This window comes from Dipodomys ordii, unplaced genomic scaffold, assembly GCF_000151885.1.
Source record: "Dipodomys ordii isolate 6190 unplaced genomic scaffold, Dord_2.0 Scaffold4, whole genome shotgun sequence".
Lineage (NCBI taxonomy): Eukaryota > Metazoa > Chordata > Mammalia > Rodentia > Heteromyidae > Dipodomys > Dipodomys ordii.
This window is the reverse complement of record NW_012267220.1, coordinates 37,407,988-37,424,193: the sequence shown is the minus strand read 5'-3', so window position 1 is coordinate 37,424,193 and position 16,206 is coordinate 37,407,988. Positions and strand designations below refer to the sequence as shown.

Here is a 16,206-nt window from a genome sequence, read left to right as displayed (position 1 = left end):
AAAAGCCGGAAGTGGCGCTGTGGCTCAAGTGGTAGAGCGCTAGCCTTGAGCTGAAGAGCTGAGGGACAGCGCCCAGGCCCAGAGTTCAGGCCCCATGACCTGACCCAAAAAAAAAAAAGAAGAAGTGAAGCTCAAGTGTCAATTTTGTGGGCCACTTTAATGGTACAGTCTGCAACATGCTAGGTACAGAAAGACAGCAAGCATTTGATTTCTATTCAATGTATCAACTTTATGTCTGCTAAACTGAAGGAAAAATGTGAGCTTCTATTGCTTATTTGTGTACCTTTGGGGTTTTTTTCTCAGACTTATATGAAGTTACAAAAATAATATAGTCTTGTGTATCTTTCACTTGGATTGTCCATGTAATCGCCAATCCCACTCCACCAAAAAAATACCATTGCAGCATTTTATATATACTTATTTGTGCATATGTAGGGAAGATGAGGAGGTTAAACATGACAAAAGCAGAGAATTGTTCATACCACCTAGAAACGATTCTATCCTATATGTCACATCTGATCTCTGGTAACCCACTGATTTATTTCTCTATAATTCAGTATTTCAAGAACATTTTCTAAATGAAATCATACAAGTATGAAAATACCTTCTTTTATTTCATCCAAATAACTAGATGTATCAATAGTTTGCTTTTCATTGCTGACAAGAATTGCATGTTTGCTTCTTTTTATTTTATTTTTTTGAGAGAGTCTAACTATATGCCATAGGCTGGAACTATATGCCTGGTACTCTATATAAAGCAGACTGGGCCTTGAATTCATAATCATCCTGGTTCAGCCTTTCTAGAACTGGAATTACAGGCATACAAGATCATATCCAGCATGTCTATATCATTTTTAAAGGATTTCATTTCATTATATTTTACACAAATGGGATACACACAACAGCAAAATACATCTAAATCTGTGATAAACTAGGGGGAGATGTCTTCAGTTGAGAAGCATTAGCATGATTAAAGTATCAAGGCCAAATAACATACTGTCTAGTATTCACAATATTTATTAATGTTTAACACTAAGATTGTGTCATATTTATAATAAATATATGTCTTATCTTTCCATATAATATATAGGCCCCACATTTCCATTTAAGTGATCCAAAAGTATAATGAATTCACCACGTTCTTGCAGGAAGCAACTGAAATATTTGTTTAAATGGCTTTCTATATAAAGACCAAGTACTATTGTGAAGGCTGCTGTCTGGTACATTCTAGAATGTTTATTTAGCAGCCTCCCTGCACTATAACTACTGATGCCTGTACCAGTAGTAACTTGTCCCAACCTGTAACAAACAAGAAAACTCCAGACATTGCCAGATGTCTCTGAGAGGGTACAATCACCTCTGTCTCAGAGCTACTGACTTACATAAATATAGATGGTATCCAGATATACGGGTATCACTTTAAACCTTGGAATGTGCTATTAATTTTCTTTTTATTTAGCATATAAAAATGTACAGATTGCCAGATGCCAGTGGCTCATGCCTGTAATCCTAGCTACTCAGGAGGCTGAGATCTGAGGACCACAGTTCAAAGCCTACCTGGGCAGAAAAAGTCCATGAGACTCTTATCTCCAATAAACCACCAGAAAACCGGGAAGGTGCACTGTGGTTCAAGTGGTAGAATGCTCGCCTTGAGCTGAAGAGCTGAGGGACAGCGCCCAGGCCCAGAGTTCAAGCTCCACAACCAACAACAACAACAAAAAAAAGTACAGATTCTCTTTAGGTTTCAGAATTCTTTTCTTTTTCATTGTAATTGAAACTAATCTTTTAAAATTTATGTTTGAAGCTGAATGCCAATGACTCATGACTGTAATCCTAGCTATTAAGGATCCTGAGACACAAGGATCATGGTTCAAAGCCAGTCCAGGCAGGAAAAGTTTGTGAGACTCTTATCTCCAATTAACCACAAAAAGTCAGAAGTAGAGCTGTGCCTCAACTCAAGTGATAGAGCACTGGCCTTGAGCAAAAGAGCTCAGGGACAGTAGCCGGCCCTGAGCTCATGCCTCAGTATCAGCATACAAAAAAGGCTGAAACACTGGGCAACGGTGGCTCATGCCTGTAATCCTAGCTACTCAGGAGGCTGAGATCTGAGGATCACGGTTCAAAGCCAGCCCAGGCAGCAAAGTCCGTGAGACTCTTAACTCCAATAAACCACTAGAAAACCAGAAGTGCACTGTGGCTCAAGCAGTAGAGTGCTGGCCTTGAGCTGAAGGGTGCAGGGATAGCGCCCAAGCCCAGAGTTCAAGCCCCAAGAGCAACCAAAAAAAAAAACAAAAAACGGTTGAAACATATAAAACCTCACATAATATATCAAATGTGATACAATGCACACTTATTAAAACATATACTGTAATACAAGTGAAGGGTATTAGGAACCTTTGTAATTTCATTAAGAGTGACTAAATTCTATTATCAAGCTATATAGATTGGTGTGTGATATACTTTTACCTGATTAGAATTTTTCAATAAAAATGAAAATTCTGACTATCTTTGGGCAATGTAGTAATCCCTAGGAAAAATTCACAGGAAATAACATTAGAATGGTTTGTTTGAATAAGTAAAATGTCCAGTGGGAGTTAAAACTATCCTATTCAGGATCTAGCATAAAGTATTAAGATGTGGGTAGAAGTGAAATATGTAATAGTTACTGTAAAATCAAATTTGCATATAAAAATGTATATGAAGCTAGGCACTGGTAGCTCATGCCTGTAATACTAGCTACTCAGGAGGCTGAGATCTGAGGATCTTGGTTCAAAGCCAGCCTGGGTAGAAAGTCCACAGGACTCTTATCTCCAATAAACTACCAGAAAAGCAGAAGTGGCACTGTGGCTCAAGTGGTAGAGTACTCGCCTTGAACTGAAGAGCTGAGGGACAGCACCCAAGCCCAGTTCAAGCCCCATTACTGACCAAAAAAAAAAAAAGTATATGTAATGTGACCTTGTTAGTTAAAATAAAATGAATTATGCAATTTGTGATCAAGGAGTTGGGGTGGAGGGGGAACTGGGAGAGTAAAGGAGGAAAGTACCATTACCTGACTTATGAAACAGTTACTCCTCTGTACATCACCTTTATAATAATAATTTTTTTTTTGGGTCCGGTCGTGGGGCCTGAACTCTGGGCCTGGGCGCTGTCCTTCAGTTCAAGGCTGGCGCTCTACCACTTGAGCCACAGCGCCACTTCCAGTTTTTTTCTTTTTGCTTATGTGGTACTGAGAAATCGAACCCAGGGCCTCAGGCATGCAAGGCAAGCACTCTACCACTGAGCCACCTTCCCAGCCCACCTTTATAATAATTATAAAAAAAAATTAGGCCTGGGAAGGTGACTCAGTGGAAGAGTGCTTATCTTGCATTCAAGAGGCCCTGGGTTCAATTCCTCAGCACCACATAAGCAGAAAAAGCCGGAAGTGGCACTGTGGCTCAAGTGGTAGAGTGCTAGCCTTGAGCTGAAGAGCTGAGGGACAGCACCCAGGCCCATAGTTCAAGTTCCACAACTGACAAAAAAAAATTTAAACACACACAAACACACTAAACATAACCCCAGTGGAACTTCAAGAGATGCTGCTGAGATCTGAAGGATATTTGTTCCTACTACCTGAGGATCAGTATGGTCCTGGCCCAGGAAAGAAAAGTCTAGATCCCCTGGTGGCCAGGGTTTCTGATTCATCTCAGGCTGTGCCAGAGACAGGCTATACCTGGTAGAGTATTTATATTCTCCTTATTAACTTTTCTATATAGGGAGTGCCTAGAATTTTGGGATACTGCAGTGGGAACTACATCCCCCTACTTCTCAGTCTCACCAATAGCAGTCCTTATAAGGAAATAGGCCAAGTTAGCAAAGAATCCACAGTATCACAAGCTGTTCTTGAACTGGCTTTATTCTAGGTAGTGCTCCTCCTCGGAGCATACAGCTGTGTCTTTTATTTCAACAACTGCACAATTTAGCTGCATTGGACCTGTCTCCATGACAACAAAGAGATTGTTTACAATCTTGAACTACCTAAAAATGACCATCCTTGAACCCATGTAATTTGTTACATGACCTACAGTCTCTGTAAATAATAAACCTGGACAGCTTTGCTAGATCCATGGGTATATGCACTTGGAATACATAGTGCCAAACTGTCCCAAATGAAATATCACACCTAGTTTATAACAAGAAAAAAATCTGTATCTAGTATGACCTTGTTAATCAAAATAGCTGCACTAAAGTTTTACTGCTTTTAGTAGTTTGCTAAACAAATATGAGATATGAATTTAAGCTAAAGTGTATTAAAATTTTATTGTTTTTCCTCCTTATTATTATTCCTACAAAGAGATTATTCAGGATAACCAATCTGAAGAATACCAGGTTTTAATATCTTAATTTATTATGCTATAATTTTGTGTGTGTGTGTGTGTGTCTGTCTGTCTGTCTGGTTCAGAAATAAATCTAGAACTTTAAAAATAATTTTAATTATGTAGTTCAGTTAAAATATAAAAATATCATACAAGAAAGGCAATACCTGAATGACCCATTGTCGATGCTGCCAGGCATGATAATTCTTTGCATCCTGATTAAGAATATCAGCAATAAACTCAAGCTCCTGAGATGGGTCCTTCAGCCACTCTACTAATACTCGCCTATGGTGCCTAAAGTCCAAAGAAGAAGGGGAAAAGTTTGTGTTAGTTTACCTAAGAATATATTAGCTGCACCTGTTGCACTAGGTGATGTGAAAGGACACTCAAGAAATAAAAATTCAGCCAAGTGCTGGTGGCTCACATCTGTAATCCTAGCCACGCAGGAGACTGAGGAGCATGATTCCAAGCCAGCATGGACAGGTAAGTCTGGGAGACTCTTATCTCCAATAACTGCTCAGAAAAATCTGCAAGTGGCACTGCAGATCAAGTAGTAGAATGCTATCCTTGAGCACAAAGAGGCTCAAGGATAGCGCCCAGGCAAGTTCAAACACCAAGACCAACAGAAAAAAACAAAAAACAAGAAAAATTCACCTCTAATTGTCAAGAACTTGAATACAACTGAAGAGGAACTCTAATAGAAAGGAAGAGGGAAATTAACATAAGAAAGACAACAGAAAATTTTCAGTACACTAACACATAAAAGAATGATTACAATGCAGTGTGAACATGTATGGACACATAATAATGAAATCTCCCAATAATATAAGCTAATTATTTAAAAAATTCAAACAACAAAAACACCAGTAACATACATGTAGAATTCGATATTTGGAACTGAAAGGTCATTTATATCAAACTAAACCTGGAAGTTCAGATATATTTGGACAGCCACAACATCTGTTCAAGAACTCTAAAACATGACATGATGATACTGTATAAGCACCTTTTCATAACTCCAGTTACTGGGCAGAACTGAATTCACGTCTATCCTAACAAATAAAAAGCTGTAACAAGTTCGAAGTTTGCCAAAAGAACTAGGAAATTACTACTTTTTTTAGGGAGGGGGGTCGGAGGGGTCAGTTGTGGGCTTGAATTCTGGGCCTGGATGCTGCCCTCAGCCCTTCAGCTCAAGGCTAGTGCGCTGCCACTTTAGCCACAGCTCGACTTCTGGTTTTCTGGTGTTAATTGGAAATAAGTGTCTCATGGACTTTCCTGCATGGGCTGGCTTTGAACAAAGATCCTCAGATCTCAACCTCTTGAGTAACTAGGATTACAGGCGTGAGCCACCAGCACCTGGCTTAGGTAAATCTCAAAAAAGCTAATACTTTAAAACAATATTACTTAAAACAAAAATCTAGGAAAGTCCACACAGCTACACCCATCTGATTTTCAACACAGGTGCCAAAATACATGCTACAGAAAAGACATCCTTGTCAAGAAATAGTGTTGGAAAAACTGAATATCCACTATAAAAGACAAACCAAATTCTTATTTCTCATCTGTACAGGCTAATTCAAAATGAATTAAAAACCTAAAACTTTGAAAATATAAAACATAAGGAAAATTCTTTTTTTTTAAATTTTGTTTATTTACATTGTTAAATTTTATTTATTTATTTATATTTTTTGTTTATTTTTATCTAGTTTTTGTTTGTTTTTGTTTTTTGGTCTGGTCGTGGGGCCTGAACTCTGGGCCTGGGCACTGTCCCTCAGCTCTTCAGCACTCTACCACTTGAGCCACAGTGCCACTTCCGGCTTTTTTCTTATGTGGTGCTGAGGAATCGAACCCAGGGCCTCAGGCATGCAAGGCAAGTGCTCTACCACTGAGCCACCTTCCCAGCTCAAGGAAAATTCTTAAGAGTTATAGACATAGGGAATAACGTTCTGAATACAACTTCAGTTGCTCAAGAAATAAGTTGACAAGAGTTGACAAATGAGACTATCAAATTAAAAAGTTTCTATAAGCCAGGTGCTGGTGGTTCATGCCTGTAATCCTAGTTACTCAGGAGGCTGAGATCTTAGGATCTTGGTTCAAAGCCAGCCCAGGCAGGAAAAGTCTGTGAGACTCTTATCTCCAGTAAACCACCAGAAAACTGGAAGTGGTACTATGGCTCAAGTGGTAGAAAGTCCATGAAACTCTTATTTCCAGTAAACCACCAGAAAACTAGAAGGTGCTATGGCTCAAGTGGTAGAATGCTAGCCTTGTGCTGAAGAGCTCAGGGACAGCACAAGGACTCTGAGTTCAAGCCCATGACTGACTAAAAAAAAAAAAAGTAGAGAAAGGGAGCCTAAGAAAGTAACATGGTGAATTTGATGAACATTCATTATATGCGTGCATCATGATAGTAAAAACCTTTGGTATAATTATTTGCTAATAAATATTTTTAAAAATACTATTAGTATTCATTATACTAATAAGGAATGACAGAAAAAAGAAGAATATAATGCTTAATGAATGAAGTGTATTACAGGTATGGAAAACTTTAAACTTCTTGCAGAGTATTAAGAAGGTAAGATACTACCAACAGGAAAAATTTTAGAAATCTTCAAGTCAATGAACACTAGTGGCATTTTATTTTTTAATTTGGTAAAAAGAAATATATACATATATATATATATATTATATGTATATATATCTTCCAATATATGAAACTAACTTCACAGAACAAAATACTAAAATATTCTGACATTCTAAGACTTACAGAACACTAAATATACTGGGCACTGATGGCTCACATTTGTGATCCTAGCTACACAGGAGGCTGAGTTCTGAGGATAGTAGTTCACATGCAGCCTGGACAGGAAAGTCTGTGAGAATCATCTCCAATTAATCAGCCAAAAGCCAGAAGTGGAAGGATACCTCAAGTGGCAGAGTGCTAGCCTTGAACTTTGGCTTTTTTAAACCGAAGAAGATGGGGCTGGGAAGGTGGCTCAGTGGTAGAGCACTTGCCTTGCATGCATGAGGCCCTGAGTTCGATTCCTCAGCACCACCTAAGCAAAAAGAAAAAAAGCCGGAAGTGGCACTGTGGCTCAAGAGGTAGAGTGCTAGCCTTGAGCTGAAGAGCTGAGGGACAGCACCCAGGCCCAGAATTCAGTCCCCCGACTGGACCATCCCCCCACAAAAAAAACCAAGAGCCTGACGCGGGAGTTTGAGCCTCAGCATGTACATGCACACACACATGCATGCGCGCACACACGCGAAGCCAACATACAACAAACATGAAATTTCACAGGGAGAATAAGTGATCAGTTAATTGGGATACAGGATTTCCACTCTAGAAACTAGTAGGGTGGTCTATTTAAAAATAAAGCATTGCTGAGTTCAAGAAGCAATTGCTAGGGGCTGGGAAGATGGCTCAGTGGTAGAGCGCTTGCCTTGCATGCATGAGGCCCTGGGTTCGATTCCTCAGCACCACATAAGCAAAAAGAAAAAAGCCGCAAGTGGCGCTGTGGCTCAAGTGGTAGAGCGCTAGCCTTGAGCTGAAGAGCTGAGGGACAGCGCCCAGGCCCAGAGTTCAGGCCCCACGACTGGACCCCCCCCCCAAAAAAAGAAGCAATTGCTAGGCTGGGAATGTAGTTTAGTAGTAGAGTGCTTGCCTTGCATGCATGAGGCCCTGGGTTCTCAACACCACAAAGGAGGAAAAGCTGGAAGTGGCACTGTGGCTCAATAAGTAGAGCACTAGTCTTGAGCTGAAGAGCTGAGGGACAGCACTCAGTTCAAGCCCCACTACCGACCAAAAAAAAAAAAAAAAATGAAACAATTGCTTTGTTTGGATTTGGGTTCTGTTGCTAAGAACAATGGATGGTGGGTATTAATGATTGCATCTACTGTCCAGAAAAGAAAAGCTACTGCTTTGTAGCAAAAGCTAGATATAATGAGAATAAGAATACCTGTTTTATCTCGATTTTATAGTTATTTATATATAATTTGTTAGGGTAAATAACTTTTTAGTGAGGACCTGAAGTTCTCTAGCTAAACTCTCTTATCACTAAATTACTTCATAGCATAATCTCAGAAGATTGGAATAACCCAGTTAAAGAAGAGGCTACAAAACAGTTGGGGTTGTCATTCAAATGGAAATTAGTACCACAGTCACCACTTCAATGATGTGACAAATAAATGCTGAGTTACTCACTATGTCTATCAGATTCTAATTCATTGATTTATGATAACATTTAATTATGCAGGTTTCTCAGATGGGCAGAGAGCATGCTCTCTCTGTTCACACTTTTTAGTGAGGCATGTTCTCTCCTAACCTATCCACTGGACTCTTTCCAAGCTTCAAGTCTTTGTCTCCACTTTTTTCCAGAATTGTTTCTCTCTTTGTGTTAATTCTTCCTTTATCACTTTATCATGAAGTTCTGTGTGTGTGTGTGTGTGTGTGTGTGTGTGTGTGTGTGTGTGTGTAACCCTGAACTAAACAGTCTTAAGAGTAGAGCCCAGGACTTACGCATGGTAAGCACAGTCTTCCCCACTGAACTAAGTACAGTCTTTTCCCTTCTTTACCATCTGAATGATCTTCAACAGTGCTCTATTACCCTTCTCTCTAGTCCTCCCTGAGCATCCAGTTACGATTTTAACTACCACTTCCAGAAAGCTCCCTAATCTTGTCCTCAAACCATACTGTCCCTCATACAAAGAGGATTTGTCAATCACTTACTTAAGCGTTTTACGTAGTTTTTCACAAGCACAGGAAACGCTATGCAATTTTCCCAAAATGTGGTGATTCTCCTTCCAAATTCCCCAAGTGAAAGGACCATCATTTGCACAGTTGTCAGGCCAAAAACAAAGATGTCACTTTGTTTCTCCTTCAATAAATTATACTTTAAAATCTGTTGATGCTAAAATCTCTCAACTTTATCATTATATTTTAACTATTTGTGCCACATTTTGAAGCCTCATCCTTTCCAGTGGCCCAAGTCTCCAGGATTATAAACTATTCCAAACACCCTCTATCCTGAAGTGAAAGTAAATACTCTGTTATACTTTGGACCTTGAGTGTACTCTAAAGTCCTATGTGTTGAAGTATGAAAGTATGTACACTTCCCTGAGTACATCATGCTCTTTCATGCTTCTGCCCAAAATATTTTCTTTGCCTTTGAAATTTTCTTTTAAGGGCTGGGAAGGTGGCTCGGTGGTAGAATGCTTGCCTTGCATGCCTGAGGCCCTGGGTTCGATTCTTCAGCACCACATAAGCAAAGAAAAAAGCCGGAAGTGGCGCTGCGGCTCAAGTGGTAGAGCGCTAGCCTTGAGCTGAAGAGCTGAGGACAGCGCCCAGGCCCAGAGTTCAGGCTCCACGACTGGACCCCCCCCCCCAAAAAAAAGAAATTTTCTTTTAAGCCTTCCTTAAACTCTTGCATAAAGACAGTGTATGTCTGTAATCCTAGCTTCAGGAGGCTGAAGTCTGAGGATTATGATTCAAAGCTAACCCACACAGGAAAGCCCTTGATACTCTTATGTCTGAGTAACCACCAAAAAGCAGGAAGTGGAGGTGTGACTCAAGTAGTAGAGTGCTAGCCTTGAGCAAAGACAGGGACAAGCCCTGAATTCAAGCACCAAAATAGACAAAAAAAAAAAAAAAAGTGTGTGGTATGTGCAGGGAACTTAATGCTAGAAAGCTAAAATGATGATTGCTCCTGTATTCTGAGCAGGCAGCCATGGGCAGAGAGAGTGGATACAGTTCTTGGTGGTATGCCATGCCACGCTACAGGATACCATCTTTTTTACCTTCTACCTCTACCACCACCCATTATCATCAACAGCAGGTACATCTGACATTCACAGGTTGCTCATTCTATGCTGAGCACTACTCAAACTAATTTTTTTTTGTTTGCCATACTGTGCTCTACCATAATAATCCATATTCTTAGGGGCTGAATTTCTATAAATATACTTTCTATGAAAAACTCTACTATTGTATTTTTCACATTTCTCTGTAAAATAACTGTTTTGTAAATCACTAAAATTACAAAGAAACACAAAAAGCATTTTACGATTTCACTACCCAGTGACAAGTATTATTAGCAGAATAATATAGTTCCTTCTAATTTCCATCTTACCAAACTTGATAGTTTTTGGGCTGTTCTTCAATTATTGCAGTGATGTAGTTCATTTCCTCATGCAGATCCTTTTGAAGTGATTTTAAGAGAACTCTCCGAAAATGCCTACAACAAACAGTTAAGTCTTACTATTCTATAAATATTACCTTGCAGCAGTATCAAAGCTACAAGACAACCTTTTCATAGCTACACTAAGCATTAATATGACAACCTAGCCTGTGACTGTCCAAATTCATACAATCATCTGATAACTAGAAGAATCAAGCATTTGAGGTAAAAAATAATTTTTATAATCTATGTATTACCTGAATTGTGAAATGTATACCTTAATAATAAAGATGAGAGATTTTTTAATACTAACATGAAAAGTTCACAAAACAGATACAACTCTACTCGGTAATTTCAGTGAAATCTTCTAGCTGATAAAACCTGCCACTCTTATGCTTCTAATCAAGTAAGTTATAAATACACAAGGAAAGCCTACAAACTACAAATATTTACATGAAAATGACCAAAGCAAATAAGACCCAAAGCTATTACAGGGGCTTGCCCAGGCAGGAAAGTTACACTCTCCAAATTAACCACCAAAAAGCCAACATGGAGCTGTGGCTCAACTGGTAGAGCACTAACCTTTAGCCAAAAAAAAAGTAAAGCTCTGAGACAGTGCCCAGGCCCTGAGTTCAAGCTTCAGGACTGATACAAACAAACAAAAGATAATCACACTCATGAAATCAATGAACAATAAGTTAGTTTAAAAAGAATTTATTCAGAATTAGAAGCCAGTGGCTCACACCGATAATCTTACATTGTTGGGAAGCTGAGTTCCAAAAGTCCCTCTCAACCAAGAACTGGGCACCTGTTATCCTAGTTACAACAGGAAGACTAAAATAGGTATGTTACTGCATAGGCACTTAGCTGGGCAGAAAACAAGACTGCATCTTAAAAATAACCACCACAAAAAAAAGGGGGGAGGGGTGGAGGCACAGCTAAGAGGTAGAGGATCTACATAGCAAGTTCCAGCCTTGAGTCCAAATGACAACAACAAAAAGAGACTATTGAGAGAACAAAAGGAGAGTTCTGGGAAATTAAATGTAAGTACAGATATTTAAAAGCCAGAAGTAGTGGACTAGGAATGTAGCTCAGTGGTAGAGTGCTTACCTTCCATGCAGGAGGCCCTGGGTTCGATTCCTCAACACCACATAGACAGAAAAAGCCGGAAGTGCACTATGGCTCAAGTGATAGAGTGCTAGCGTTGAGCAAAAACAGCTCAGAGACAGTACCTAAGCCCTGAGTTCAAGCCCCAGGACTGGCAAAAAAAAAAAGTCAGAAGTAGAGCTATGGCTCAAGTAGTAGAGAGTACTTGCATTGAGTAAAAAGGCTGAATAAAGGACAGTGTTCATGTAAAATGAGGAAGTTGATCAAGAAAAACAAAGATAGCCCAGCACCTGTGGCTCACTCCTATGTCCTAGATACTCAGAAAGAAGAAATCTGAGGATCAGGGTTTAAATTGAGCTTGAATAAGAGAGAATTATTTGCAACAAACCAGCAAGCCAGAAATGGAGGTATAGTTCAGGTGGCAGAGCATCAGCCTTAAAGAAAAAAGGTAAAGGAGAATGCAAGGCCCTGAGTATTGTCACAAAGAAAAAACAAAACAAAACAAACAGAAAAATAAAAGGGGCCAGGAAGGCGGCTCAGTGGTAGTGTACTTGCCTCCCATGCATGAGTCTCTGGGTTCAATTCCTCAGCACCACATATACAGAAAAAGCTGGAAATAGCACTGTGGCTCAAGTGGTAGAGTGCTAGTCTTGAACTGTAGAGCTGAGGGACAGTGCCCAGGCCCAGAGTTCAAGCCCTATGACTGACAAAACAAAAACACCACACACACACACACACACACACACACACACACACACACACCAAACACACACACACACACACACACACACACACACACCAAACACACATACACACACACCAAACACACACACACACACCAAACACACACACACCAAACACACACACACATACAAACCAAAAATGTGAGATCTAGGACAGTTAAAGACAAGATGTACAATATGTAAAAGGTAACAGATGACAGGATTCCCTGTCACATTCAACAGTATTGAAACAGGGGCTGGAAGGTGGCTCAGTGGCAGATCGCTGGCCTTGAGTCGAAAAGCTCAGGGACATTGCCCAGGCCGAGTTCAGGCCCCACAACTGACAAAAAAATAAATAAATAAACAAATATATATATATATATATATATATATATATATATAGTAATGAAACATTCACATTATGAAAGTCTGGAAGATCAATTACTTATTGGTACAAAGGCAAGAAAGCCAAAGAAAAAGGCAATCTGCTAAAGAAAATGTTATTATAAAGAGCCAACACCGGGGCTGGGAAGGTGGCTCAGTGGTAGAGCGCTTGCCTTGCATGCCTGAGGCCCTGGGTTCGATTCCTCAGCACCACATAAAGAAAAAAGCCGGAAGTGGCGCTGTGGCTCTATCATAGAAGGAATAATATTTACAATGAAAAAATACTACAAACAACAATAAAACATAATATCTAGTACACAAATACCAATTCAAAAAAGAATGGTTAATTGTGAAGGTTAAAATGTGTTTGTGACTTTTAACTAAGTACCACTATTCCACAATACTGTAAAATATGTAAAATTTAGTAATCAGCTAATCTCTATTAAAAGAAAAATGAGAGAAGGGGTGGGTTAGGAGTGATGGGTGACAATGTTATCAGACACTTTGTATTCATATACTGTTTTGTAGAATGGGAACTTCTTTGTACAACACTTAAAGATAATAAAAAAATTTTAAAATTAAAATATTTATTATTATTATTTAAAAAAAAGAATGGCTGGGCTGCGAAGGTGGCTCAGTGGGAGAGTGCTTGCCTTGCATGCTCAAGGCCCTGGGTTTGATTCCTCAGCACCACATAAGCAAAAAGAAAAAAGCCAGAAGTGGCGCTGTGGCTCAAGTGGTAGAGCGCTAGCCTTGAGCTGAAGAGCTGAGGGTCAGTGCCCAGGCCCAGAGTTCAGGCCCTATGACCAGACCAAAAAAAAAAAAAGAATGGCTAAGAGTCGTTCTGGGAATTGAAACTCTGGTGACAGGAAGGAATAGGGCAAAGTTGATTATTTTTATTCAACTTCTAACTTTTAAATACATATATAGAGGGGCTGGGAAGGTGGCTCAGTGGTAGAGTGCTTGCCTCGCATGCATGAAGCCCTGGGTTCGATTCCTTACCACCACATAAGCAGAAAAAGCCAGAAGTGGAGCTGTGGCTCAAGTGGTAGAGCACTAGACTTGAGCTGAAGAGCTCAGAGACAGCACCCAGGCCCAGAGTTCAGGTCAAAAGAAAGAAAAGAAAAAAATACATATATGATTTGTTTTTCAGTCATGGGGCTTGAACTCAGGGCCTGAGTGCTGTCCCTGAGCTTTTTTGGTCAAGGCTAGCTCTCTACTAATTTGAGCCACAGTGCCCCTTCCAGTTTTCTGATGGGTTAATTGGAGATAAGAGTCTCACAGACTTTCCTGTCGAGGCTAGCTTTGAACAACCATCCTCAGATCTCAGATTACTGAGCAGCCAGGATTATAGGTATGAGCCATTTGTGCCAGGCTACATATGTAGTTTTATTTTTATGTTTGGTGCCAGTTCTGGTGCTTAAACTCAGGGTTTGTGCAGTCCTGGAGCTTTTTTACTCAAGACTATCAATTGAGCCACAGCTCCTCTTCCAGATTTTTTCAGTGGGTAACTGAAGATAAGACTGCCGGGGCTGGGAAGGTGGCTAAGTGGTAGAGGGCTTGCCTTGCATGCATGAGGCCCTGGGTTCGATTCCTCAGTACCACATAAGAAGAAAAAAAAACAGCCAGAAGTGGCGCTGTGGCTCAAGTGGTAGAGTGCTAGCCTTGAGCTGAAGAGCTGAGGGTCAGTGCTCAGGCCCAGAGTTCAGGCCCCACGACCAGACCCCCCCACCAAAAAAAAAGACTGCTGCCTAGGCTGACTTTCAACCATAATCAGATCTCAGCCTCCTGAATAGCTAGAATTACTACATGAGCCACTGGCACCTCGCTATATGTGGATTTTTTTTAGATAAAAATTTGAAACTCAGTTTGAAAAAAGAAAACTCATTCAAAGTAAAACATGAGACACATATATAGGAAATATTAATGATTTGTATTGCTTACCAAACTGTATAATTGGCAGCATTTAACTCTATTGCATCTCGGGTGAGCTTAAAGGCACGTTCACTTCTTTCATCACGCTGCAGAACAGCTCGGAAATAATCATAAACATCTCTAACTGAAAAGAGAACACAGACACAGAGCTGCTTTAGGACTTAGGTTTCTTATCTAAAACTATCACTATAATACAAAATGTTGTTATATCTACGTGGAAATATATTTTATTTCCATGCATATCACAACGAGTGCTACAGCCTCAACACATGAGCTACAATGGTCTGGCAATGCTTTCTGCTAATGACACACTGCAACCAAATATCTGATATAAAAACAAAAGCATGTATCACCAAATATTTTCATACAGCTGGTTTTCTCGTATTTAATTTTGATCACATTTTTAACTGAAAATATGTACAATGGTAGAAAATACAAATGATACAAAAAGGGGGCTGGGAAGCTGGCTCAGTGGTAGAGCGCTTGCCTTGCATGCATGAGGCCCTGGGTTCGATTCCTCAGCACCACATAAGCCAGAAAAAAAAAAGCTGGAAGTGGCGCTGTGGCTCAAGTTGGTAGAGTGCTAGCCTTGAGCTGAAGAGCTGAGGGACAGAGCCCAGGCCCAGAGTTCAGGCCCCACGACCAGACCCAAAAAAAAAAAAAGATACAAAAAGTTCAAACTAAATTTCCATTCTAGCTGGGAGCTGTTGGTTCATGCCTGTAATTCTATCTACTCAGGAGGCTGAGATCTGAAGATGGCAGTTTGAAGCCAACGAGGGCAAAAAAGTCCCTAAGACTCATCTCCAATTAGTCCCAGAAAATCAGAAGTGGCACTGTGGCTCAAAGTGGTAGAGCACTTGCCTTGAGCAAAAGAACTACTGAGGGAATCCTAGCTACTCAGAAGGCTGAGATCTAAGGAACACAGTTTGAAGCCAACCTGAGCAGGAAAGTCTATGAGTCTCTTATCTCCAATAAACTCAGAAAAAGCTGGAAGTGGTGCTGTCAGGTAGAATGCTAGTCTTGAGGACAAAGAAGCATAGGGGTAGCACCCAGGCCCTGAGTTCAAGCCCCAGGACAAGCAAAAAAAAAAAAAAAAAAGCAAAGAGCTCAGGGACAGCACTCAGGATCTGAGTTCAAGCCCCAGGATTGGCAAACACAAAAAGCTCCATTTTCTTAATTCACACACTGTTCAAAAAGAAATGTGCTTTTTACCTGACTTATGTAACTGTAACTCCTCTGTATATTACCTCTATAATAATAATAAATCAATTGAAAGAAAAATTCACAGGACTCCTCCCCAGAAGGAAGCATTCTTAACTGAGTCTAGTATATCCAATATATTTATGCATATACAAGTATACAGTCTAATTCACCCTCATTGTTTTACATAAATGAAACCCATACCCAATGTTTTTGGCCCTCATAGATCTTTTTTTTTTTTTTTTTTTTGGGTCCGGTCGTGGGGCCTGAACTCTGGGCCTGGGCGCTGTCCCTCAGCTCTTCAGCTCAAGGCTAGCGCTCTACCACTTAAGCCAC

The 16,206-nt window shown here is 40.1% G+C and overlaps 1 protein-coding gene across 1 annotated transcript in view; it reads right to left on the bottom strand.

Moving 5' to 3' along the window:
• Fnta (farnesyltransferase, CAAX box, alpha) overlaps nucleotides 1-16,206 on the bottom strand; it is a 30,453-nt gene that overhangs the window by 5,177 nt on the left and 9,070 nt on the right. Inside the window, exons 3-5 of the mRNA XM_013026924.1 lie at nucleotides 14,680-14,794; nucleotides 10,475-10,579; nucleotides 4,520-4,646 (exon numbers count right to left, since the gene is read on the bottom strand). Coding sequence (XP_012882378.1) covers nucleotides 4,520-4,646; nucleotides 10,475-10,579; nucleotides 14,680-14,794 — 347 coding nt within the window. The remainder of the gene's footprint in view (nucleotides 1-4,519; nucleotides 4,647-10,474; nucleotides 10,580-14,679; nucleotides 14,795-16,206) is intronic.